Here is a 24,353-nt window from a genome sequence, read left to right as displayed (position 1 = left end):
GAAGGGCCACTCGGGGCTTGAGAAGCAGCTGGTGTAGTGGGAGGAGGCCTGGGGGTAGGTGTCCTGGGTTCTGGTCCAGATTCTGCCCCTTTAATTTGGGACCCCAGCAAAATTCTTTCCCCTTTCAGAGCCTCCATTTCCCATGTGTGACACGGGTAGTTTAGTTTAAAAGCAACAAGAGTTGCATAAATATTTGTTTTTAAATTTTGTGTTTTAAGAGTTGGAGTTGGCACGGTGGCTCATGCCTGTAATCTCAGCACTTTGGGAGGCTGAGGTGGGTGGATCATCTGAGGTCAAGAGTTGGAGACCAGCCTGGTCAACATGGTGAAACCCCATCTCTACTAAAAATACAAAAAATTAGCCGGGTGTGGTGGCAGGTGCCTTAATCCCAGCTACTCGGGAGGCTGAGGCAGGAGAAACCCTTGAACTTGGCAGGTGGAGGTTGCAGTGAGCCGAGATCACGCCATTGCACTCTAGTCTGGTGACAAGATAAGACTCCGTCTCAAAAAAAAAAAAAGAGTCGGAGTCTCACTCTTTCACCCAGGCTGTGGCACAATCATAGCTCGCTGCAGCCTCAAACTCCCGGGCTGAGGCAATCCTCCCGCCTCAGCCTCCTGAGTAGTTGGCAGTGGCTAATTTTTTTATTTTAATTTTTTGTCAATACCAGGTCTCGCTATGTTGCCCAGACTGATCTCCAACTCCTGGCCTCAAGCAATCCTCCTACTTTGGCCTCCTAAAGTGCTGAGATTACAGGCGTGAGCCATAAATGTGTGCTGAATGAACAAATGAATACAAATGAATACACATGCACTTGAGCAGTGATCTGGCTCCTATGTTCTACAACTTAATTTCTGCTGCCCTCCTCCCACCTCCCCCAGAGCTTGTCAATTCTTCCTCTGCCTGGGCCTTGATTTCCCCATCTGCACAACGGGAGTGCATTATCTCTGGCCCTGTCATTCAGGTACTGTGGGAGGAACAAAGAGGAAGGCTCTCACGGATGCAGACCCAGTGGCTTGGGGCTTGGGCACTGGAGTCTGACATACAGGGGCCTGGAACTTGGCTCCATCACTAACCAGCTGTTCGGCCTTCAGCAGGTTACCTGATCTCTCTGAGCCTCAGTTTCCCCAAATATCAAATGAAGATAATAATAGTCCCTACCTCATAGGATTGCTGTGAAGGGCAACTGACACATCCCAGGCAACCACTTGGTATGTGGTACATGCTCAAGAAGTGGTAGCTTCTTATTGTTATTTATTGCTGTTGTTATCCTCTCTGTTCCTGCTACAGGAAATTCTTTCCATGTAAAATTCATTCTTGTCCCCAGGCCTAGCTCACAGCCTTACCGAAAGCAATTCAGCACGTATTCACCATGCTCTGTTAGTTATGTCCAGATGTTGCGTGATGGGGGAGCACACTCACATTGCATCTGTGTGACTAATGTCCCTGGAGTTGTGCAGTGCACAGCCTGCATGGCTGTACAGGGCAGATCTGATTGGATCTCCTAAGAGCAGGAGTGAGCTGCCCTCTTTGTACCTGCGCCTGCTCGGTTACTGCCAGTTGATGGTGGCTGTCAGCTGGTGGGCAGCCCTGGAGTGTGGATGGAAGAGCAGGCATACACCTGGTTTTACTGAGGCCAGGGGAGAGGTGGTGTGGGAGCCTCAGGTCCCAGAGAGCCCCCGGGACCTCCTGATGGGCAGCCAGACTCCAAAGCTATGAGAGGAAGCACAGAAAGCCCACAGCTGGCTTCCAGTTCTGGGGCTCTAACCCGTGCTTGGTTGACTCTGCAGGTCTCTGATGAGGGGACGGCTGCTCCCTGGTGGGGTTTCCCTGGGGATAGGCAGCTTCCCCAGGGTGGGTGTGTTCTCTCTTCCAAATTCTCCTTCCTTCCATTTCCTTTCCCTTTCAGTCCTAATTCCTTCAGTTTAGGAAAGAGACCGATGGAAATTCCGCACCCCCAGAGCTCCTGGGAGGAACCCGAGGGTATGAGAGCGAGCTGCATACAGAGATTGGGAAGGACGGCTCAGGTCCCCTGCTGTGGTCAGTCCAGCCCTGGGCTGGGGCCCTGGGTCTTGCAGGCACAATCGGGGCAGCCCAGTGGGTTGGGGTCCGTGCCATGGCTGCAGATGGGGGTGCTTTCAGGGCTGGCAGCAGCAGGAAGGGAGGCCCCTTCAGATTGGTCCAGCCCTGCCTGCACCTGGGCTTGGCTGGGGTCTGTGGACATGGCCAATTTGGAGGTGTCTCTGGATGTGGGACCCTGGGTTTGCCCAACGTGGTGGGGAATATCTCCTGATGAGGCAGCAGCTGCTGCCTGGCGAGGCTCCTCGGGGGGCAGGCAGCCTGGGGCCAGCAAGAGCCCCTTCTCGTCCCAGCCTGGCTTGGTACGGATGCCCACAGCCTTCAGGATGGCGTCCATCTGCTTGGCATAGTCCAGGTGGCCGCTGACCTGCAGGAGACAGTGAGTGAGCATCATGGTGGGTGTGTGGAGCCCAGCCCTCCCCAGGGACCTCCAGCCAAACTTCTGGGTCTCAGCGTTGCCCTGAGCATCCACAGCCAACCAGTCACCAAACCCATGACTCCATTCCTCAGTGGCTCTCAAATCCAGAGTGGGTGGGAAGGCTCTATGTTCACTGCTGTTTTAGAATTTATTAAATAAAGATGAAGGATGTTTCTCTAAAAAATCTGGATCCTTTGGGGGCAGGAAGGAATCTCCTGATAAACAGAAAGGTGGTGTAGAAGCTCTCATTCTTTGCTTGAAGCTTTTTTTTTTTTTTTTTTTTTGAGACAGGGTCTTGCTCTGTTGCCCAGGCTGGAGTACCGTGGCGCAATCTTGGCTCACTGCAACCTACACCTCCTGGGTTCAAGCGATCTTCCTGCCTCAGCCTCCTGAGTAGCTGGGATTATAGGCGTGTGCCACCATGCCAGTAATTTTTTGTATCTTTAGTAGAGAAAGGGTTTTGCCATGTTGGCCAGGCTGGTCTCGAACTCCTGGCCTCAAGTGATCCACCGGCCTTAGCCTCCCAAAGTGTTGGGATTACAGGCCTGAGTCACTGTGCCCGGCAGGTTTTTTTTTTTTTTTTTTTTTTTTTTTTTAGGGATGGGCTTTTTGTCAAAATAGCATGAGAAAAAAGAAAAATGAAGAGAAAGAGAGAGTCAGAGAGAGAGAGAGAGAGAGAGAGAGAGAGAGAGAGAGAGAGAGATGGGTTCTCTCCTCCAGGCTGGAGTGCAGTGGTACAACCATAGCTCACTACAGCCTTGACCTCCTGGGCTCTAGTGATCCTCCCACCTCAGCCTCCTGAGTAGCTGGGATTACACATGCATGCTACCATGCCTGGCTAATTTGTAAATGTTTTGTAGAGATGGGGTCTCCTATGTTGCCCAGGTCTTGAACTCTTGGCCTCAAGAAATCCTGCTGCCTCAGCCTCCCAAAGTGCTGGGATTACAGGCCTGAGCCACTGTGCCCAGCCGATGCCTACAGCTCTAGGCTACCCCAGAAGGGCTCTGCTGCTCACTAGCTGTGACACCTTGGTCAGGCCCCTGTACCCCTCTGGCTCTCAATTTCCTCCGCTGTAAAAAGGGGAACACAGGATAGTTTCACCAGAGGTTGGCTGTGAGGATTTTCCCTGGAAAAGTCCCCAAATTGGAAAGAAAGCTACAGAATAGACTGCAAGGTGCTGGCTACAACTCACTCTCCCGTTTCTTTAGTCACAAGGACTCAAATTTATAGCTGGGCACACTCCCCAGGCTTCCTTGAAGCTAAGAATAGCACTGTGACTAGTTTTGGCCCATGAGTTGAAGCAATAGCGTGATGTGGTGTTCCTTGGAATTCTCTTTAAGAGGAGGAGTGCTCTTCTTCCCTCATGTCCTCTTTCCTGCTGGCTGGAATTCAGACGAGGTGGCCAGAGCTTGAGCAGCCATCCTGGGCCATGAGTCAGCCCACAAAGGAAGGCAGAACAAGCAGCATGAGGGAAATCTGGTCCCTAAAGACTGTGGAGTGGCACATCAGCCCTAACTGGCCTATTCTGATTTCTTTTATGTGACGGAATCAACCCTTGTGTATTTAAGACAATTAGGCCAGGCACGGGGGCTCACCCCTATAATCCCCACTTTGTGAGGCCAAGGTGGGAGAATCACCTGAGCCCAGGAGTTTGAGACCAGCCTGGGCAAGATGGGGAAACCCTGTCTCTACAGAAAAATACAAAAATTAGCTGGGCGTGGTGGCATGTGCCTGTAATTCTAGTGACTAGGTAGGCTGGGGTGGGAGGATCGCTTGAGCCTGGGAGGTGGAGGCTGCAGTGAGCCCTGACTGTGCCGCTGCACTCCAGTTTGGACGACAGAGCAAGATCCTGTCTCCAGAAACAAACAAACAAACAAACAAACACCACAAAACATTAGCAGGGCCTCTGTTATATGGGCCAGCATCTGAACTAAGACATAGGCCAAGAACTCAGAAATGGCCACCCGCTTCGTCAGAGTCATATGTCCATCCCATTTTTGTGTTGGGATGTGTTGGTGAGTGTCAAGTAGGCGTGTGATTGAAATGCCTGATGCCTAGCTGTAATAACGGACAATGCCTGACACATAGTAGGTCCTTAATACATTGCAGCAAATAAGCTTACTGGATATACTCCTTTGCTAGGTGTGGGCAGCTCACTGTAGATGAAATTGAGCCACAGGGAGGTAAAGTGACTTACCCAAGGTCACACAGCTAGAATGTGGCAGGTCTGGGATTTGAATCCAGGCCTCTTTCCTTCTTTTATTTCCTTTTTCTTTTCTTTTCTTTTCTTTTTTTTTTTTTTTGAGACGAAGTCTCGCTTGTCCCCCAGGCTGGAGTGCAATGGTGCGATCTCAGCTCACTGCAAGCTCTGCCTCCTAGGTTCACGCCATTCTCCTGTCTCAGCCTCCCGAGTAGCTGGGACTACAGGTGCCCGCCCCCATGCCCAGCTAATTCTTTTGTACTTTTAGTAGAGACAGGGTTTCACTGTGTTAGTCAGGATGGTCTCGATCTCCTGACCTCATGATCCGCCCGCCTTGGCCTCCCAAAGTGCTGGGAATACGGGCGTGAGCCACGGCGCCTGGCCATCCAGGCCTGTTTCTAAATCCTGTTCTCTTCAGAGAAAATCAGCTGGGGAAGGAAGGAAGGTTAAAAATCATCCTCAGTTTACAGAGAAGGACAGCAAGGCCCAGAGAGGGGTGGCGGTTTGTTTAATGACACACAGCGCATGGACAGCAAAGTCTGGTGCTGAGCCTGAGATGCTGCCTGCAGAAGCTGCTCAGTCTGGATCTGCCCCCTGAGATGGAGCCTTGCGTTCTCCCCAGTCAGTCGAGGAGACCTGCTTTAGTGCCAAAGATGCGCACGAGACCGGACTTTCCTTTAAGGCTGAAGGGGAAGGCTTTCTTTTAAAAAACAAGGACAGGAAAAACACTAGGGAGGCTGTTACTGAGAATCTCAGAAAACAGCATAAAGGCACTGCTGGTAACGTCTGCATTTCCGTTTGAATCACAAATCACACTGTGTTATTCAAATGATTTTTCAAAAACACAAAAAGACAATTCCCTGTACAGTTTTGTTATTTTCTCACCACTAGAATCTGCCTACCTCTCGTTCTTTTCCTCACGAATGCTTTTAAACAGATTCCAGGGAAAATACACACACGTGTATCCACACATCTAAGTGGCTTTCAGGGCCCTGGGCTCAGGGTGGTTGTCAAGACAGACCCAGTGCCCCTCTGCAGCAGGACGCATATTTAGTGGCTGCAGGGCCTGAGAAGGAACCTAAGTTTGGACTCTCTGAGAAGCCGGGGTGCCAGCCTTGGCTCTGTCTCTTACTAGTAACTGGGCCAGTCCTCACAATTTCCTGAACCACAGCTTCCTTATCTGTAAAATGAGAGTCATGACCTTGAACGATTGCTGTAAGGAGTTGAAGGGCCTAGCACTTCATGGGAACTCAGAGAATGCTAGCTTTTGATATTATGTTCCTATATGATCCAAAACAGTTTTCCTTTAAAAAATTTTTTTTTCTTTTCTTTTCTTTTTTTTTTTTTTTTTTTGAGACGGAGTCTTGCTGTGTTGCCCAGGCTGGAGTGCAGTGCCACGATCTTGGCTCACTGCAACCTCTGCCTCCCAGGTTCAAGCTATTTGCGTGCCTCAGCCTCCCAAGTAGCTGGGATTACAGATGTACACCACCATGCCTGGCTAATTTTTGTAGTTTTAGTAAAGACGGCATTTCACCATGTTGGCCAGGCTGGTCTTGGACTCCCAACCTCAGGTGATCTGCCCTCCTTGGCCTCCCAAAGTGCTGGGATTACCGGTGTGAGCCACCGCACCTGGCTTTTTAAATTTTAAATGTAGAGATGGGGACTTCTTATGTTGTCCAGGCTGGTCTCAAACTCCTGGGCTCAAGAGATCCATCCTCCTGCTTCAGCCTCCTGAATTGCTGGGACTATAGGCATGAGCCACCATGCCCTGTCCCAAACACTTTTAAAGAGACATTATGCAATTTGAGGTCGTGATACCTACCTAAAGGAGTTGCTGGAAGAAATAACACAAACCATGAAGCACAGTGCCTGGTACCCCAGGAGGTACTCTGTAAATATGAGTTCCCTTACCTTAGTTTCCTAGAAGTGGGAGATGGAGAGTAGGGAGTTAGCTGGGCTCATCCATTTGGGAGCCCAAGATGGCTGCTCAAGCTCCAGCCATCACGTCTGAATTCCAGCCAGCAGCAACTTCACACCCACAGGGACAAGTGATAACTGCCTCCTAAGGACAAACAAGAACTGCCTCCCTATACCTTTGTAATGTTGTAGAGCGCTGGTGCCAGTGCTGGGTAGAAACAGGCCAGGAAGGGAGGTGTTCGTACCCACTGGCTGCAGCTGATACCAGATGGAAATTCCACTGAGTGCTGTCCTAGAACACACAGCTCTGGCCCTCCTTGACTACAAGTTGGTCCAGGTCTCAGGCAACCCTAGTCCCTGAGCCACCCCTCTGCAAAGACCCAGGGGAGCAGTTGCTGGGCAGAGCTCTGGTTTTACAGTTAGCTGGAGAGATGAGAGAAGAGGGGTGAGGCGGGTCGGGAAAGGGTCTCTTCTCAGCACCAGAAAGTTCTGGCGTGGCCGATACTGTGTGAAGATTCAGCCCCTGACCATCTCCCAGGCTCTCTTGATTGAATCTGCCAGCCGCCTGGATACATGCTGAATGTGACTGGCGTGCAGAAGCCTTCCGTGGCTTCCCGTGCTGGCAGGGGCCTCTGTGAACACCCTGTGACGGCACTCATCACCCGTCATCATCACATTTTCATGAGGCTGCGTTCCCTGATAAACTGAGCGCAGGGAAGCAGAGACCACCTCTCCCTCACCTCTGTGCCCCACAGCCAGCCCCGTGCATCGTGGCGGCTCGGGGGTGACCAGATCCCCGCAGGTACAAATGGGGCCCAGCCCTTCCTGTTTCCTACCTCAAAAGACACCCCAACTTACCCAAACAGAGGCTGCCATCACCCACCTCTGCCTCCCCCAGTGACTCCTTCCAAGCCCATGTTCTTTCGCTTCTTGGACCTCAATTTCCTCATGTATAAAATGAGGCTAATAAAGGGACTTATACCACGTGGGCTGGCTGTGTGGTTTTGATAAGATAATACATGTAGCAGGCTTATTGGTGCAGGGTTAGAGGTCACTACCAGAAGCTACAGAGATGCGTGAAAGAGGGCAGTACCGAGGCAGTGGTTAAGAGCCCAGGTTCATCCGGCTCTACCACTCACATGCCGTGGCACCGCCTTCAGCCTCTGTTTTCACATCTGTACAATGGGTTACTACCACTATGCAGACCTCTATGAGGATCAGACGACTTATCCCCATAAAACATGTGAGCTGTTGGCTCACATGGTTATTATCGAATATCTACTTTGTGCCAAGCCTTTGCTAAGTTCTAGGCCACCCGGCATTTCCTCTGGGACATGAATAGTCTTGTCGTGGGCCAGCTCTCTGCACTCCAGAAGCCTCAGGAGTTGGTCCCTGGGGTGGCAAATCCCCCACCCACTGTAACGCAGTCCCTGTGAGGACTGACTGAGGGGCAGGAGGGCAGCCCCAGAGATACGCCCTGCCTGCAACAGGGCCAGCCCAGTGGGTGATCACAAAGGGCCCTGCTGTGTGTTTGGTCCAGCAGGGAGAAGACAGGTCCTGTGGATCTCTGTTGGGAGCAGAGGGCGGCCAGCACTTTCCCCGACAGCAGTAATGAAACCTCTCTGGTTTTCAAGGAAAACAGGAGGCCAGCACAAAGGCAGTGCTAATTACCTCTAATTACCCAGAAGAGGAAAGCACTGTTTTTTGTGATGTGTTCCTAATGTGATAAAGAGCTATTATTAGGCAGGAACTGGGAAGCTGCCACGAAGACAGTCTGAGGAAGGAGTGGAGTCTCCAAAGCTGCTGGTCCCAGAGGCAAACAAACCCGGGGTGGTGGGAGGGGCAGGCCAGGAGGGACTAGGATTAAAGGAGGGTCTACTATGCGCCAAGCATCTTACGTGCGCTGCCCTGGAAGTTAGGCATTTCCACCATTTCCTAGATGAGGACACTGAGACACAGAGAGGTTAAGTAACTGGCCCAAGGTCACACAGCCAGTAAACCAGTGGCAGAGCCAGGCCTCTCTGGTGCCAAAGGCTGTGCTCTTCCTACCATATCCCATTCCCAGGAGAAATCAGATCTTGTGAGGGCTTTGCAGCATTAAAAGCTACTTTCTTCAGCAGGTGCTTTTTATCTCTGATTCTTCTAGCAAAGGGAGACTCCTGGGGTGCTGAGGCACAAAGTCCCTGCTCCCCTTCACCCCATTCAGGGTGCAGCCACCTTGAATAGGACAGAGAGCCCTGGACACGGGTCAGGAGGCATCATCTCTGAGTCCTGTTGATAGTGACAGGAGGCAGCCAAATGCCTAGGCAGATAAGGGCGGGTCCCCGGTGAAACCCCACTTTCAAACCAAAAAAACCGCCTGAAGGCTGAAAGACTGGACTGCTGGTCCCAGATGAAACCCATGACCCAGAGTGAGAACTTCTGTTCCTGTTTGCCCACCCTTTCCCTATTCTGAGCACATAAAAGCCCTGGATTCAGCCACACTGTGGGGGCTTTCCTGCCTTTGGGTAGGGGAACCACCCCCACATCCCCTGTCTGTGGAAAGCTGTTTCATCACTCAATAACACTCCCCATCTTGCTCACTCTTCAATTGTCAGCGTATCCTCATTCTTCTTGGACGCTGGACAAGAGCTTGGGATCCACCAAGCGCGGGTACCCAGAAAGGCCGTCACACTGGCCTTTTGCCCTCACCAGTGGAGGGCAGCTGCCCCACGCAATGCGGCCAGGGGCCAGCTGAGCTGTGAACACGCCACGCTGAGCTGTGAACACGCCACCGTCCATTGGGCTGTCGATGGCGGAACTAAAACAGCTAATTAGCACACTAACGCCCCCTCTGGGGCTTCGGGGTCATGGGTACCCCTGCCTGGGTGCTGCCATGTTCCACTCGAGGCAACACGCCTGGTCTGGCCACAGGCCCTGCATGGAGCTTGCTCCTGTGTCGCGTTTGGAGTGGTCAGCCAGACCCTATACTTGCTCGTTCATGTGCTTCCTCCTGCAAGGGGCTGAGTGTGGCAGACTGAGTATACGGGGTGCTCCTGCTACAAGTGTGGCAAAGGGGCCGAGAGAAAATTCTTGTCACTGTGGTTTGCTGGCCTTGTGACTCAGCTTACCTCATTCCCACAGGGAAGTGGGCAGCACAGCTTCCAACCTGGATTCAGAACCCAGACCTACAACTCTGGCTATGACTCCATGCTCCCAGGTCTCAGTTTCCCAATCTGTGATCTGGGGATGCTTAATACGTCCTCTAGGGAGTTGTGAGGTTTACAGAATGTGAGCCAAGTCTATCTGTGAAGACTCTTTTTTTTTTTAAACAGAGTCTCACTCTGTCACCCAGGCTGGAGTGCAGTGGTGCCATCTCGGTTAACTGCAAGCTCTGCCTCCCGGGTTCATGCCATTCTCCTGCCTCAGCTTCCCAAGTAGCTGGGACTACAGGTGCCCGCCACCATGCCTGGCTAATTTTTTGTATTTTTAGTAGAGATGGGGTTTTACCATGTTAGCCAGGATGGTCTTGATCTCCTGACCTGGTGATCTGTCCGCCTCGGCCTCCCAAAGTGCTGGGATTACAGGCATGAGCCACCGCGCCTGGCCCCTGTGAAGAATCTTTAACCAGGAGCAACCAGTTTCATAAATGGATGAGTCTAGAAATGCCTCTTATTCTACCCCAGTCCCTAAAGCTCCCAGTTAGGAAGGCACAGGGTGGCTTCATTTGTGATCATCTGGTGGGTTAGGAATTGTGTCTCAGGGCCCTGGGAGTTTAGGGGTGAAGACACAAGTGAGAATGAATTGGCCCCAGTGACCTGGTGTCAGGCCAGGTGAGAGGCCCGGGTGACCTCTGGGCAGGGACATGGCCGACAGACTTCATGGACAGCAGCACCTGGTGAAGCTCGGATTTTGTTTTTTTGTGCAAGAATTCCCCCATGTTATCAAAGGCTCAGTCAAGTCTCAAAATACATGCAGCCCAGTGTGAGCCACACTGTGGTGGCAGGGATGGGTGTGGGGCCTAGCTTCATTGGCCATTGAGACACAGTGGTAGAGTGGTCAGAACAGGCAGCTGCTGATGCTGAATGGGGAAGCCAGAGTGCCCCTCAAGCCAGGGAATTTTTAGATGCCCAGAAAGAAGTCTAGTCTGTCTGCAGGAAGGAGCTGCTCAAACGACCATTAGTGGAAACTGGGTGATATGGTTTAGCTGTGTCCCCACCCCAATCTCATCTTGAATTGTACTCCCATAAATCCCATGTGTTGTGGGAGGGACCCAGTGGGAGATAACTGAATCTTGGGGGTGGTTTCCCCCATACTGTTTTCGGGGTAGTGAATACGTCTCCTGAGAGCTGACGGTTTTATAAGGGGAAACCCCTTTCACTTGGTTCTCATTCTCTCTTGCCTGCCACCATGGAAGACGTGCCTTTTGCCTTCTGCCATGATTGTGAGGCCTCCCCAGCCATGTGAAATTGAGTCCATTAAACCTCTTTTTCTTTATAAATTACCCAATCTTGGGTATGTCTTTATCAGCAGTGTGAAAACAGACTAATACACTGGGTTACACTTGGGAAGCACTTGGCACTTGATAAATGGCAGCCAACAACATAATAACTAGAAACCAGAGATTTTGTTCTCAGGGTCCCCTGACATTGCAAAGGTTTTTACTGGCCGAAGTCGGCTTGTGCTTGTAGTTACAGCTTATTCCTGCCCACTGCCAACCCCTCTTTGCCCTTCCCCCTGTGGGACACGTCTACCACTATTTCTCATATCTACCTGGGCTAGGGCTACAACTACTAGCTTCAGACCTGGGTTTGAGTCCTGCTTTGCTATGTTTCAGTGGTGTGACCCTGGAATGTCTGTAAGCCTCAGTGACCTTGTCTGCACAATGGGGACAGTAATGTCTGTAAAAGGCTTAGGGCAGGCTGGGTGCAGTGGCTCATGCCTGTAACCCCAGCACTTTGGGAGGCCAAGGTGGGCAGATCACCTGAGGTCAGGGGTTCGAGAACAGCCTGACTAACATGACGAAACCTCATCTCTATTAAAAATACAAAAAAAAAACCCAACCAACCAAACAAAAAAAATTAGCTGGGCGTGGTGGGGGGGCACCTGTAATCCCAGCTATTAGAGAGGCTGAGGCAGGAGAATCGCTTAAACCTGAGAGGCAGAGGCTGCAGTGAGCCAACATCACGCCATTGCACTCCAGCCTGGGAGACAAGAGTGAAACTCCATCTCAAAAATATAAATAAATAAATAAATAAAAGGCTTAGGGCAGAGCTGGGCATAGCGTGAGTGTCCACACGGGAAGCTATTAACTCCCTAGGATAGCATGTGGCAGGTGAACGAGGTTCTTTCAAGTCTAAAAAAACTCAAGCTGTTTGGGCGCAGTGGCTCACGCCTGTAATCCCAGCACTCTGGGAGGCCAAGGTAGGTCGATTGCTTGAGCTCAGGAGTTCAAAACCAGCCGGGACAACATGGTGAAATCTCGTTTCTACCAAAGATACAAAAAATTAGCTAGATGTGGTGGTGTACACCTGTGGTCCCAGCTACTCAGGAGGCTGGGGCAGGAGGATCACCTGAGCCTGGGAGGCAGAGGTTGCAGTGAGCTGTGATTGCAACACTGCACTCCAGCCTGGGCAACAGAGCAAGACCCCATCTCAATAAACAAACAAACAAACAAAAAAAAAAAAACGGCTGGATGCGGTGACTCACGCCTGTCATCTCAGCACTTTGGGAAGTTGATGCAGGCAGATCACCTGAGGTCAGGAGTTCAAGATCAGCCTGACTAACATGGTGAAACCCCATTTCTACTAAAAATACAAAACTTAGCCAGGTGTACTGGTGGGCACCTGTAATCCAAGCTACTAGGGAGGCTGAGGCAGGAGAATCACTTGAACCCAGAAGGCAGAGGTTGCAGTGAGCCAAAATCGTGCCATTGCACTCCAGCCTCGGTGACAGGGTGAGGCTCCGTCCCAAAAGAAAAAAAAAAAAAAAAAAAAGGAAAAGAAAAGAGGCCAGGTACAGTGATTCACACTTGTAATCCCAGTACTTTGAGAGGCTGAGGCGGATGGATCATCTGTGGTCAGGAGTTCAAGACCAGCCTGGCCAACATGGTGAAACCCTGTCTCTACTGACAATACAAAAATTAGCCAAGTGTGGTGATGCGTGCCTGTATTCCCAGCTACTAGAGAGGTTCAGGTGGGAGGATTGCTTGAGCCCAGAAGGTGGAGGTTGCAGTGAGCCGAGATCAAGCCACTGCACTCCTGCCTGGGCAACAGAGTGAGACCTCAGCTAAAAAAAAAAAAAAAAAAAAAAGAAAGAAAGATAAAAAAAAGAAAAGAAATTCAAGTTGGGCTTGCGTGGCTGCCCAGCAGGTGCCCTCTCACCCCATTCCCTGTAAGAATTCTTTCTGACGATCTGCCCCTGCACCCCAGCCTAGTTTTAGCTGCATGGGAACCCTCAGGGAGTAGGTTTAAAATGTGAACTCATGGCTCTGCCCCTAGAGGTGATGTAGAAGTTTTGGGCAGTGGGGCCCTGGGCTCTGCATTTTAAAGACATTCCCCAGATGTCCTGCTCTGCATCCCATCCTTCCACAGCCTGGTAGGCAGCTGCTTCTGCTTTTGGTCTAGCCTGAAGCCCTCTACCTGTGTCCTCTGCTTGCTCCAGCTGCTTCTCGCAGAAACATACAGTCCTGACTAGTGAGCTGAGATGGGGTTGTTGGGGAGCCCTGGATGGAGGGGGGTACTCAGGAGTGGGAAACAGCAGTAATACAGGAGCAAGAGGGAGGGTTCTGGAGGTTCAAATCCAATCCTGGTCCTGTTCATTGCTAGTTGTATATCTGTGTGTGTTTTTGCTTTTTAGAGACAGGGCTGTCTCTAAAGGTTGCAATACAATGGCACGATCACGGCTCCCTGCAGCCTCGATCTCCTAGGCTCAAGTGATCCTCCCACCTCAGCCTCCCGAGAAGCTGGGACTACAGGCACACACCACCATGCCCAGCTAATTTTAAAATTTTTTATAGAAATGGGGTTTTGATATGTTGCCCAGGCTGGTCTCGAATTCCTGGGCTCAAGGGATCTGCCCTCCTGGGCTTCCCAAAGTGCCGGGATTACAGGCATGAGCCACTGCACCTGGCTCCAAATAAATTCTTATGCTCTATCTCCTGTGGCATGGAACAGGTTGGGGCCACTGTCTTCAGGGGACAGGGGTGGCTGGGCTGGAGCACCTAAGCAAATGCAAAGCCCCAGGAGGGACAGGCCAACACTCACCACAGAGGTCAAGTCCACATTCTCCACCCTCCTGTCCTGCAGCAGCACGGGCTGTAGCCCGGCGACACGGAGCTGCACCGACGACGTGCGGTACACGAAACTCAGCAGCCAGTCTCCTCTGCGGGAGGGCAGAGAAGCATGTGAACGTTAGCACCAGCCTTGGACAGCCCGAGGACAGGACGGGCCAGGCTGCCTCCTGGGAAGCAGAGTGGGACTGGAGCTTCTGCGGGAAAACAGGGTCCCTGATGGCACGGTGGAGATGGAAGAGGAAGCAGCCACAGCTGATGCTTCTGGAGCCTGGCCTGGGTGCCAGGCATGGTGCGCAGGGCTATGCACAAGCACCAGGTAGCTCTTTGAAGGCTGTCTGCTTTGTTTACATCTGGGTCTCCAGAGCTAAGAACAGTGTCTGGCATGCAATAGAGGAATATCTGCTGAATGAATGAGGAATCTGGATAAAGTCCTCAAAAAGTCAGCATGTGGCTCAGGAGAGCTATTCCCAGCTCGGGAAAGGTGGCTTGTCAGGGCTCCCTGGAAAAAGAAAGGCAGAGAAGGTCTGCCTGTGAGGAGGGGAGGAGCTCTGGGGTCTAGGTGACCTATCTGTGAGCTGGAGGGACCAGCTTGGCCTTCCCAGGACAGGCTCAGCCCAGGCTGCAGCTTCTCCCTGCCCTCAGGCAGCAGAAGAGGCGAGGGTGGTTGTCCAGGCAGTCATAGCGCCGGGAACATTCCTCTACTTTCAGGGGTGCTGTGACCCCACTCTGTGAACCTGGCCCCAGCCAAACACTGCCCCTACACTATCCAGAAGAAATGACCTTGGACCCTCTGCTGCCCGTTGCTTCAGGTGCAATGAGTACTGTCTACAGAGGACACGGTCTCAGGGACCCCTGAGGCAGCCTTCCCTCGCAAAGCCCTGAACTGTCTTGGGATGCAGCTGGGCCATCCCAGAGCCATGCCCTTGGGCCTTGCCACCCAGCAAGTCTCTGCACAGGCAAGCTTCTGTTCTCCCCTCTGCACCCCAGACTCGGATCCAACTCAGCCCATCCTGCTGTCTTCTATGTGGACTAATTCTGACTCCGGTTTGCATGGCGTTATTTTTGCACACGTGTTCATCTTAAAGAAGGCCCCCCCTCACTGCAGGGGGGTAAGAACGGCTGAGAGATAGGAGGCCGGGGCTGGAGTCCTGGCGGCCCTGTCTATGTGCCCTGCTGTGTGACCATAGGCAAGTCCCCCACCTGTCTGGGACACAGGGTGTGGTGGTGCTCTCTGGGTTCCTCAAAGTTCTGACCCTCTGTGGTCTCTGAGCACGTGGGTTTGTGAGTGGGTACCACTCTGAAGACCCCCAGGAGGACTGAGTCCCTGAGTTGAGGAGTCCTCTACAGACTCTCCTGCTGTGTCCTGAAGGGAGCTCATCCATCCCTAACTCCTTCCCCACTGTCATCTGCCCAGTCCGTCAAGTAGAAACCAATGTCTTGGGTGCCTCTTCCCTATGGCCAACGTATCAGTCCTCCCAATTCTTCCTCCCCTCTCCCCTCCAATACCTGTCCCTTGTGGTCCAGCCCTGAGAGTAGGCAATCCTCCCTCCCCGCCCCACGGATGAATGCAACAGCCTCCTCACCCCACTCCCTGCTCCTGGCCTCACCTACCTTGAGCCACTGGAGTCTTCCTAAAACACCCATCTGACCACTGTGCTCCCTCAGAAGCAGACCATGGCTCTCCATTGCCTCTGGGCTTTCTCATCTAGAAAATTCCTTCAGTCTCTCCCAGAGACCAATGCTTTCAGGTCCTGATGATTATCTTAATATTGAGGGCCCAAGAAGCACTGTCTAAGAATGGATGGTTGCAGGGGGCAGTGGCTCACGCCTGTAATCCCAGCACTTTGGGAGGTTGAGGTGGGAGGATTGCTTGGGCCCAGGCATTTGAGACCAGCCTCGGCAACATAGGGAGACCCCATCTCTACAAAACACACAAAAATTAGCTAGGTGTGGTGGTGTGTGCCTACGGTCCCAGCTACTTGGGAGGCTGAGGCAGGAGGATCATCTAAGCCTAAGGCAGTTGAGGCTGCAGTAAGCCCTGGTTGTGCCACTGCACTTCAGCCTGGGCAACAGAGTGAGACCTTGTCCCGAAAAACAAACAAACAAACAAACCAAAAAGGATGGCTAGAGGGAGAAAAGGGAGATCCATTCAAGCTGTTTTATTGAACTATTCGTAAGAATCCAGTGCATCAAATACTGGATATGAGGATGGTCGGGAAATGTTTCCAATACCGCTGGGTATAAATGAGCAAAGACAACATCATTCCTCCAAAATTATTTCTGTTGTAATTACGACAACATTGTAGTTAAAATGTGAATTACATGTATTTACACACACGTAGGGGCAGAGCAGGAACACAGATTAGAAGGTTCTGTACCCTCTTGCTGCGCTGAGCAAACCACGGGCCTTCACTGGCATTCAAGACCTTCTCCACCCAGCTCTGGACCACACAGAGCCAGGTTCAATTCCTGCCTTGTCAATTATGAGCTGTGTGACCTTGGACAGGTTGCTTGACCTTTCCGAGCCTCAGCTTCCTCAGGGTATCTTAGCTCACAGCATTGGTGGGAGCATTAACTGAGGCGGGACATGTACACACAGGTGCTCAGGGAGCCTCAGTCATGACTATTAGTGCCTGCGCTGGACCTGTGTGTGCTGTGCCGCCTCTCTCCAGCTCAGTCTGTGCTTCCAGTCTCTGATGGGTTCCTATATCCATTCTTTCAAGATTCACCTTGGACATCCCCTCCTCTAGGGAGTGTCCCTGGGCCTCTCCACCCACTACTATATATATGTATGTTTTGAGACAGGGTCTTAACTCTGTTTCTCAGGCTGGAGTGCAGTGGCACGATCTTGGTTCATTACAGCCTCTGCCTCCTGGGCTCAAGCCATCCTCCCACTTCAGGCTACCAAGTGGCTGGGGCTACAGGTGTGCACCACCATGCCTGGCTAATTTTTGTATTTTTTGTTTGTTTGTTTTTGTTTTTGAGACATAGTATCGCTCTGTTGCCCAGGCTGGAGTGCAGTGGCATGATCTTGGCTCACTGCAGCCTCTGCCTCCTAGGGTCAAGCCATCCTCCCACCTCAGCCTCCCAAGTAGCTGGGACTACAGGAGCCACCATGCATGGTTAACTTTTGTATTTTTTTTTTTTTTTTGAGACATAGTCTTGATCTGTTGCCCAGGCTGGAGTGCAGTCGCACGATCTTGGCTCACTGCAACCTCTGCCTCCAGGGTCAAGCCATCCTCCTACCTCAGCTTCCCAAGTAGCTGGGACTACAGGTGTGCGCCACCATGCCTGGCTAATTTTTGTATTTTCTTGTAGAGACAGGTTTTGCCATGTTTTCAGGCTGGTCTTGAACTCCTTCCTGGGCTCAAGCGATCCTTCTGCCTTGGCCTCCCAAGGTGCGGGAATTATAGGTGCGAGCCACTGCGCCCATCCTCCATCCGAAACGATTAATCATTCACCCCTTGTGTGCCTGGTACTTGTTCCTTTTATGATGTTTGCCACACATCCTCCTGTGTTTCCCCTTTTCTAGAAAAGCAGAGAGCTCCCTGAGGGCAGGCATGTGCCTTAGTCATCCCTGTATCCTGAGCTGAACCGGGAACTCACTGCCACTCTCTCCCAGGTCCTCAGGGCAATGCTGATATGCAAACCCCAGGCTGAACAACCGCCACCTGCTGAAGGCAGACATGGCTCACTCACCAGGCCTCCAGCCATCTGTGGCCAGGGGTCCTCCCTGCTCCTTCTTCTGTCATCCCCTCCTCAGAAGGAGTGGCCTCTTGTCCCTGGGCTACAAGGAGCCCTCCTGAGGACTCAGAATGCAGCCATCTCATGGGGGGATGAGACAGGCCTGAGCTCATATCCTGGGTCTGCCTGTGAGACCCTGGGCAAGTCACTTGCCCCTCTTAGAGCTTCACTTCCTCAGGGATGTGACAGGCGGCCGTGCTATCACCCCAGCTAGCTTCCAGAAGGTTCATGAATAGCCCAGGTAAGGGAGTGGATTTACAAAGAGCTTTATTAATGTAAATTACACATGAGTAAACTTGTGTAGTTGGGTAGTGTTGGCCTGAATCCCCTTCCCTCTCATCCTCCATGTTTAAGTTCACAGCAACTAAAAGGCCTTTGGAGACCAAGAATCTGAACTCCTGGCTGATGCTTAATTTAACCAAGGAACTACAGTTGTTTTGATCTACACTCTCTCTCTCTTTCCCTCCTTCCCTTTCTTCTTCCTTCTCCTCCTCCTCCTCCTTTCTCTCCATAAAGAGATGGCCCAGGGTCTCACAAAATAATTGAAAACCAAGTGTATGCGCCTCAGGTTCTCAACAGAACAGATGGGTTTAATAAGATTTTGCTGCGTTCCCCCTGCACACATGCAATTTTAATTCTTTCCCTTTGCTGTTTATAAAAAGTACTAAAAAATCATGTGCTATGTGAGTATGCCAAGTAATAAACATTGTAACTGTTATCATTTATTGGGCACCTACTAAGTGCCAGTTCTGCTTTATAACATCATTTAATCTTCCCAGAACCTCTACACGGGAGGGACTATTATTCCTATTTTATAGGTGGGGACGCTGAATTCAGGGAAGTTGTTTGTCTAAACCCACTCAAACAGCAGAGGCAAGATTTTAACCTAGGACTATCTCACATCAAAGTCTTTGTCCATTCTTTATCTTTTTCTTATTTTTTATATATATATTTTTTGAGATGGAGTCTCGCTCTTGTGGCCCACGCTGGAGTACAGTGGTGTGATCTCGGCTCACTGCAACCTCCACCTCCTGGTTCAAGCGATTGTCCTGCCTCAGCCTCCCACCATGCAGCCTGGCCCAAGGTTGGTGCTCACTGAATTTACTGAATGAATATCCCAAGTGATTGACGATGATGAATGAAAAAAATGGTGACATTACCTGTCATTCACAAAGCATGTATGTACCATGCACACACATACACACATGTGAACATGGACAATCGTGCACATGTGTAGATACACACATGTAAACACGCACACAGGTACAGCTCTGTAAATCCTTCAAGCATCCTCACAACTCTGAGGGCAGTTGCTACCAGTATCCCTCTTTTACTGATGAAGAAATGAAGGTGGGCGTTAGAAGCCAGGCCTGTGTGCTTCCGAATCATGAGCCTTAAACATTGCTGCTCTGAAAACACCTTTGCTTCATCCAGAGGCTGGATGGACAGGGCTTCTTCTCAGGCCAATCTTAGAGGGCTCAGTTTTGGGTTTCATCCTCCCCCTGCCCCAAAGTCTGAGTCACAGCTTTGGCTGAAACCCCGCAGGTCCTCCTTCTCAAACCCCAAACAAGGGTTGCTTCCTTTCTAGCCCTGTGGCCGCCAGCCTTCAGGGGGCCCCTCCTCTGGCTGGAGGGTCTGTCACCCTGTTTGGGTACAGATTCCTGCATGCCGTCAGCCTCCTGTTCTAGCACCCTGCCCTTCCTCCAAGGCAGCGCTCAGAAAGCTCAGCCTAGGCCCCTCCAGTCCCTCCTTCCACCGCCAAAGACTAACATAGACGCCTCTTAGACCTCGTTCAAAGACCTCCCTGTGGCCCACTCGCCCATGTCCCTTCCCCCAGCTCCAACCAGCCCAGCTGCCCCAGCCTCTACTGTCATCCTGCTGCTCTCAGGCCTGATACACAAACATCTTCTCAGAATGCCCCCTGCTGTCCATCATCCTACTGGGGGGATGCTTCCCAGATCAGATCAACAGACCAGGGCCTGCTCCTAACAGGGCCGGTGCCTGGCCAGTTCTTGGGATCTTCCAGGACAGGGATTAGGTCTCGAATATGTGTCCCCAACAAAGAGCGTGTGCATGCTAAGTGCTCAGTAAGCATTGCCACTTCCCCGCTGGCACGAGGTCTGGACAGACCTGCAGTAGCCGTTGATGATCCTCCCGGACACCACCTTCCGGAAAGGCTCCCAGTGCTTCGCTTCTCCCTCCACAGGTGCACCCAGCAGGACGACATCCTCAATGATCCCTTGGCAATCTGGCAAAAGACCCCAGAAAAGGCTGTCAGTGTCCCTGGTCACAGTGAGTGCTGGGAGGGACTCTCCAACAGCAGTGGAGGAGATGAATGTCACACACATACACATGCACACACGTGAATCATGTGCATATGTGCATGTACACACATGCAAATGCAAACACATGCATGGATAGGCATGGAGGCTTCTACCAAGGTCCAGAACCTGAGCCAAGCCTCTTATATGCTTAATCTATTCCTTCAAAGGATCAATACCCCATTTTATTTATTTATTTATTTATTTATTTATTTATATTTATATATTTTGAGATGGAGTCTCACTTTGTTGCCTAGGCTGGAGTGCAGTGGCACGATCTCAGCTCACTGCAACCTCCGCCTCCCGGGTTCAAGCGATTCTCCTGCCTCAGCCTCCCGAGTAGCTGGGACTACAGGCACCTGCCACCACGCCCAGCTACTTTTTTGTATTTTTAGTAGAGATGGGGTTTCACCATGTTGGCTAGGCTGGTCTCAAACTCCTCACCTCAGGTGATCCACCTGCCTTGGCCTCCCAAAGTACTGGGATTACAGGCGAGAGCCACCGTGCCCAGTCTCATTATCCCCATTTTAGAGTTAAGGAAAACCAAAAGTATCCGTAAGATCACATGGCTAATAAGTTCCAACACAGCCTGAGTTGGAACCCAGGTCTCTCTCCACCACCTACGAAGTTCCATTTGGGCTTCCATGTCAGAGTTTGTCTGAATTCAGGGTTCCAGGCTGATAAGAGTTTGAAAACCCTTGTAGTACCAAGCTCTCTGAGTTCCCCTCTGGCTCTGAGGTTAAAAGACTCCATAGCACAGAATTCCGACTTTGCTCCTTTTGTTTCCAGGACAATGATAATCTGGCAGAAGAATTTAAAACTTCAGTAAGCTGACAGTTTGTGGTGAATAGCAAGGATGGCTCAGATACCCCTCCAATATTAGGGATATTTCAGGTGCTTTTATTGTTGGCAAGGCTGTTGCTGAAAAGACCCTTAGAGATCAACACAATTTCCCTTGGAAAACGAGGAAACAGGGTCAGAGACGGGATGGGGCTTGCCCAAGGTCACACAGCCAATCAGAATAAGCCTGGGACCAGAACGCAGAGCTGCTGGTCCCTGGGGTCTTTCTCTCTGCTGTCTGCGATAACAACGTGCACAGTGATCACATGCGGGTTATCATTGCTCCCACAGTGCCAAATGGTTGTGGACCCAGGGATAACCATGAGCTCAACAGCTTTCTCTGGGGGCCGGCCATTCAGGGCGCCTTCTCTGCCGGGCAGAGTCTGGGGCTGCTTTTCGAGCCTTGGTGCGGCTGCCTGCAGGGCTGGACCCCTTGTGGCCAGCGGTGGTAATAGCAGCATTCCTGAGCCACAGTCAGGATCCACGGACAGCTGTCAGAAAACCTAAAAAGGGAGCTGCCTGTGACCTTGAACTGAGACTCGTAGTTTGAACCCCAGAAAATAGTCCTGAGCACAGACAAACCAAGCTGGCAACACACTTACCCATCTCTGAAGCTGGGCTGGCAGCTGCCTAGCTGGGCCTCTCCCCCTTTCCTCCTTAGACCACTGCCACGCCCAGATGTACCCTTAGATTTTAAAGATTTGCTCTCTGCGTGGCCGCTGACCTGGAGATAAGCTATGTGGCAGGCTCTCAGCAATGCATGGTGTTAGCTAAGGGCGGTTGGCAAGAACCACCTTAGACCAGGGGTGTCCAATCTTTTGGCTTCCGTGGGCCACACTGGAAGAATTGTCTTGAGTCACACATAAAATACACTAACACTAGGAGGCACCGTGGCTCATGCCTGTAATCCCAGCACTTTGGGAGGCCAAGGTGGGTGGATCACCTGAGGTCAGGAGTTTGAAACCCTGTCTCTACGAAAAACACAAAAATTAGCCAGGTGTGGTGGTGGATGCCTGTAATCCCAGCTACTCAGGAGGCTAAGGCAGGGGAATCGCTTGAACCCAGGAGGCGGAGATTGCAGTGAGCCAAGATGGCGCTACTGTACTCCAACCTGGGCGACAGAGAGAGACTCCATCTCAAAAATAAATAAGCAAATGAATAAATAAAAATATACTAACACTAACAATAGTCGATGAGATAAAAAATAAAAAAAAAAAGAATTGCAAAAAAACTCAGAATGTTTTAAGAAAGTTTAGTAATTTGTGTTGAGCTGCATTCAAAGCCATCCTGGGTGGCATGTGGCCAGCAGGCCACTAGTTGGACAAGCTTGCCTTAGACCCACCCAAGGTAGATGTGGATAGGCAGTCAGAGCCCATTACCACCTGACTGTTCCTAGAATGGGATGGTGTAGGAGGGGAAACCTATTAGGTTAGGAAAAAGACAATACTGGCTGCTGTCATAGCTGCTGGAAAGGGAAAAAAAAAAGTCAAAATCCACTGTTTGGTTCAAAACCTTATAATACTAGAAGAATTCAGCCTTCCAGGTAAACTATGGAAAATCCTCACTCAGGTACCACTTTTTAATTTTTCTTTTTTGAGACAGGGTCTCCCTCTGTAGCCCAGGCTGGAGTGCTGTGGCGCAATCTGCAGGCTCGATCTCACAGGCTCAAGTGATTCTCCTGCCTTTGCCTCCCAAGGAGCTGGGACTACAGGTGTCTGTCATCACACCTGGCTGATTTTTAAAATTTTAGTAGAGATGAGGTCTTGCTATGTTGCCCAGGCTGGTCTCAAACTGCTGGACTCAGGTAATCCTCCCACCTTAGCCTCCTAAAGTGCTGGGATTTACAGGAGTGAGCTACCGCATCTGGCCCAGGTACCACTTGTAGTGTCAAGCAAGTCCCTTCCACAGGGACAGAAAATCCTTCAGATCATCATGTGGATTCAGTGTAGAATGTCCCCAGTCTTCAAGACCAACAAAAGAAACTGGGATTTAAACATTTCAATAATAATGGACATGAGAAGACCTCACTGCAGGGACAATGAGTGTTTGCTGAAACATGTTTGGGATTTATTCCTACTGCTACTGTCAGCTTTTTTTCTTGTGAATTTTCAAGGCATTAAGAGAGCCCTATATAGCTTTAGAAATATTCAGACTTTTTATGTAAAAGAGGGCAGAGATTAACTTCAAGTTCAGGAGTCAAGTCATAGACATGTAGAGCATTTATACTTGCATTTCTCATTTTTAAACAGTTCTCGCTAAGTTATTAATATCCTATTTTCACTGTGAGAGCTGAAGGCCTTTCATCCTATTATAACTTTGGCATTAAGGCAGTTCCAAACCTGCAGCAGTTGCAAAAGCTTCATCAGTCATGTCTTTACCCCTCAGCTCTTAGAACTTATTGTCATTCACATGTGCCGTGAAAAAAATGTCTCTTTCCAACACTTTCTTTGCTTCTACCTCTTATTGCTATTTTTAACACAGGAGCCCAGCTGATCCCTTTACATTGTAAATCATAGGCATGAGATGTCTTTTTGGGGTGATGGAAATGTTCTAAAATTGGGTTTGGTGATGATTGCACAGCTCTGTATATTTCCTAAAAGTCATTAAATTGTGCATTTAAAATGGGTGGGTCTTGTGGTACATACATTACACTGCAGTAAAGTCAGATCATGTCACCTTTGTGCTTAAAAACCTCCCAGGGGACCCATCTCTCATGGAGTCAAAGCTGAAGTCATTGCAATGATCTCGAAGCCCTGCCTGACCTTCCCTTCATTCTCTGCTCCAGCCACACTGGCCTTGCTGTTCCCTCTTTGAAATGCTTTGGATGTTTGTCCCCTCCAGATTTCATGCTGAAATGTGATGTGGGGCCTGGTGGGAGGTGTTTGGGTCATGGGGGTGGATCCTTCATAAATGGCTTGGTGCCCTCCTCTTGGTGATGAGTGAGATCTCACTCTATTAGTTCGCAAAAGATCTATTTACAGAGTCTGGCAACTGGGTGCAGTGGCTCACACCTGTATTCCCAGCACTTTGGGAGGCCAAGGTGGGCGGATTGCTTGAGGCCAACAGTTTGAGACCAGGCTGGCCAACATGGCAAAACCCAGTCTCTATTAAAAACACAAAAATTATCCCGGGGTGGTGGCACATGCCTGTAATCCCAGCTTCTTGGGAGGCTGAGGCAGGAGAATCACTTGAACCTGGGAGAAGGAGGTTGCAGTGAGCCGAGATTGCACCACTGTACTCCAGCCTGGGCAACAAGAGCGAGACTCCATCTCAAAAATATATAACCTCTAGAAGTCTGCCTGGGCACACGCCACATGCAGGTTTAGGTGCCCTCCCAGCCTTCTTGGTTGTATTAGTCCATTTTCACACTGCTAGAAAGACCTAGCTGAGATTGGGTAATTTATGAAGAAAAGAGGTTTAATTGACTCAAGTTCCACAGGCATAACAGGAAGTATGACTGAGAGGCCTCAGGAAACTTACAATCATGGTGGAAGGTGAAGGGGAAGCAAGCTTGTCTTCCCATGGTGAAGCAGGAGAGAGAGTGAAGGGGAAGTGTGTCACACC

At 50.7% G+C, this 24,353-nt stretch overlaps 1 protein-coding gene across 2 annotated transcripts in view; it reads right to left on the bottom strand.

Moving 5' to 3' along the window:
• Positions 1-1,211: 1,211 nt before the first annotated feature.
• Positions 1,212-24,353, bottom strand: part of TMCO4 (transmembrane and coiled-coil domains 4) — a 122,552-nt gene continuing 99,410 nt past the window's right edge. For both annotated transcript variants that reach the window (XM_005544574.4, XM_005544572.4), the window contains exons 13-15: positions 19,759-19,876; positions 13,856-13,973; positions 1,212-2,443 (exon numbers count right to left, since the gene is read on the bottom strand). In XM_005544574.4, coding sequence (XP_005544631.3) covers positions 2,039-2,443; positions 13,856-13,973; positions 19,759-19,876 — 641 coding nt within the window. In that variant the 3' untranslated portion in view covers positions 1,212-2,038. The remainder of the gene's footprint in view (positions 2,444-13,855; positions 13,974-19,758; positions 19,877-24,353) is intronic.

Source organism: Macaca fascicularis, chromosome 1 (assembly GCF_037993035.2).
Source record: "Macaca fascicularis isolate 582-1 chromosome 1, T2T-MFA8v1.1".
NCBI classification, from domain to species: Eukaryota; Metazoa; Chordata; class Mammalia; order Primates; family Cercopithecidae; genus Macaca; species Macaca fascicularis.
Note: the sequence above shows the minus strand (reverse complement) of the source record. Positions and strands in the feature narration are given on the sequence as shown.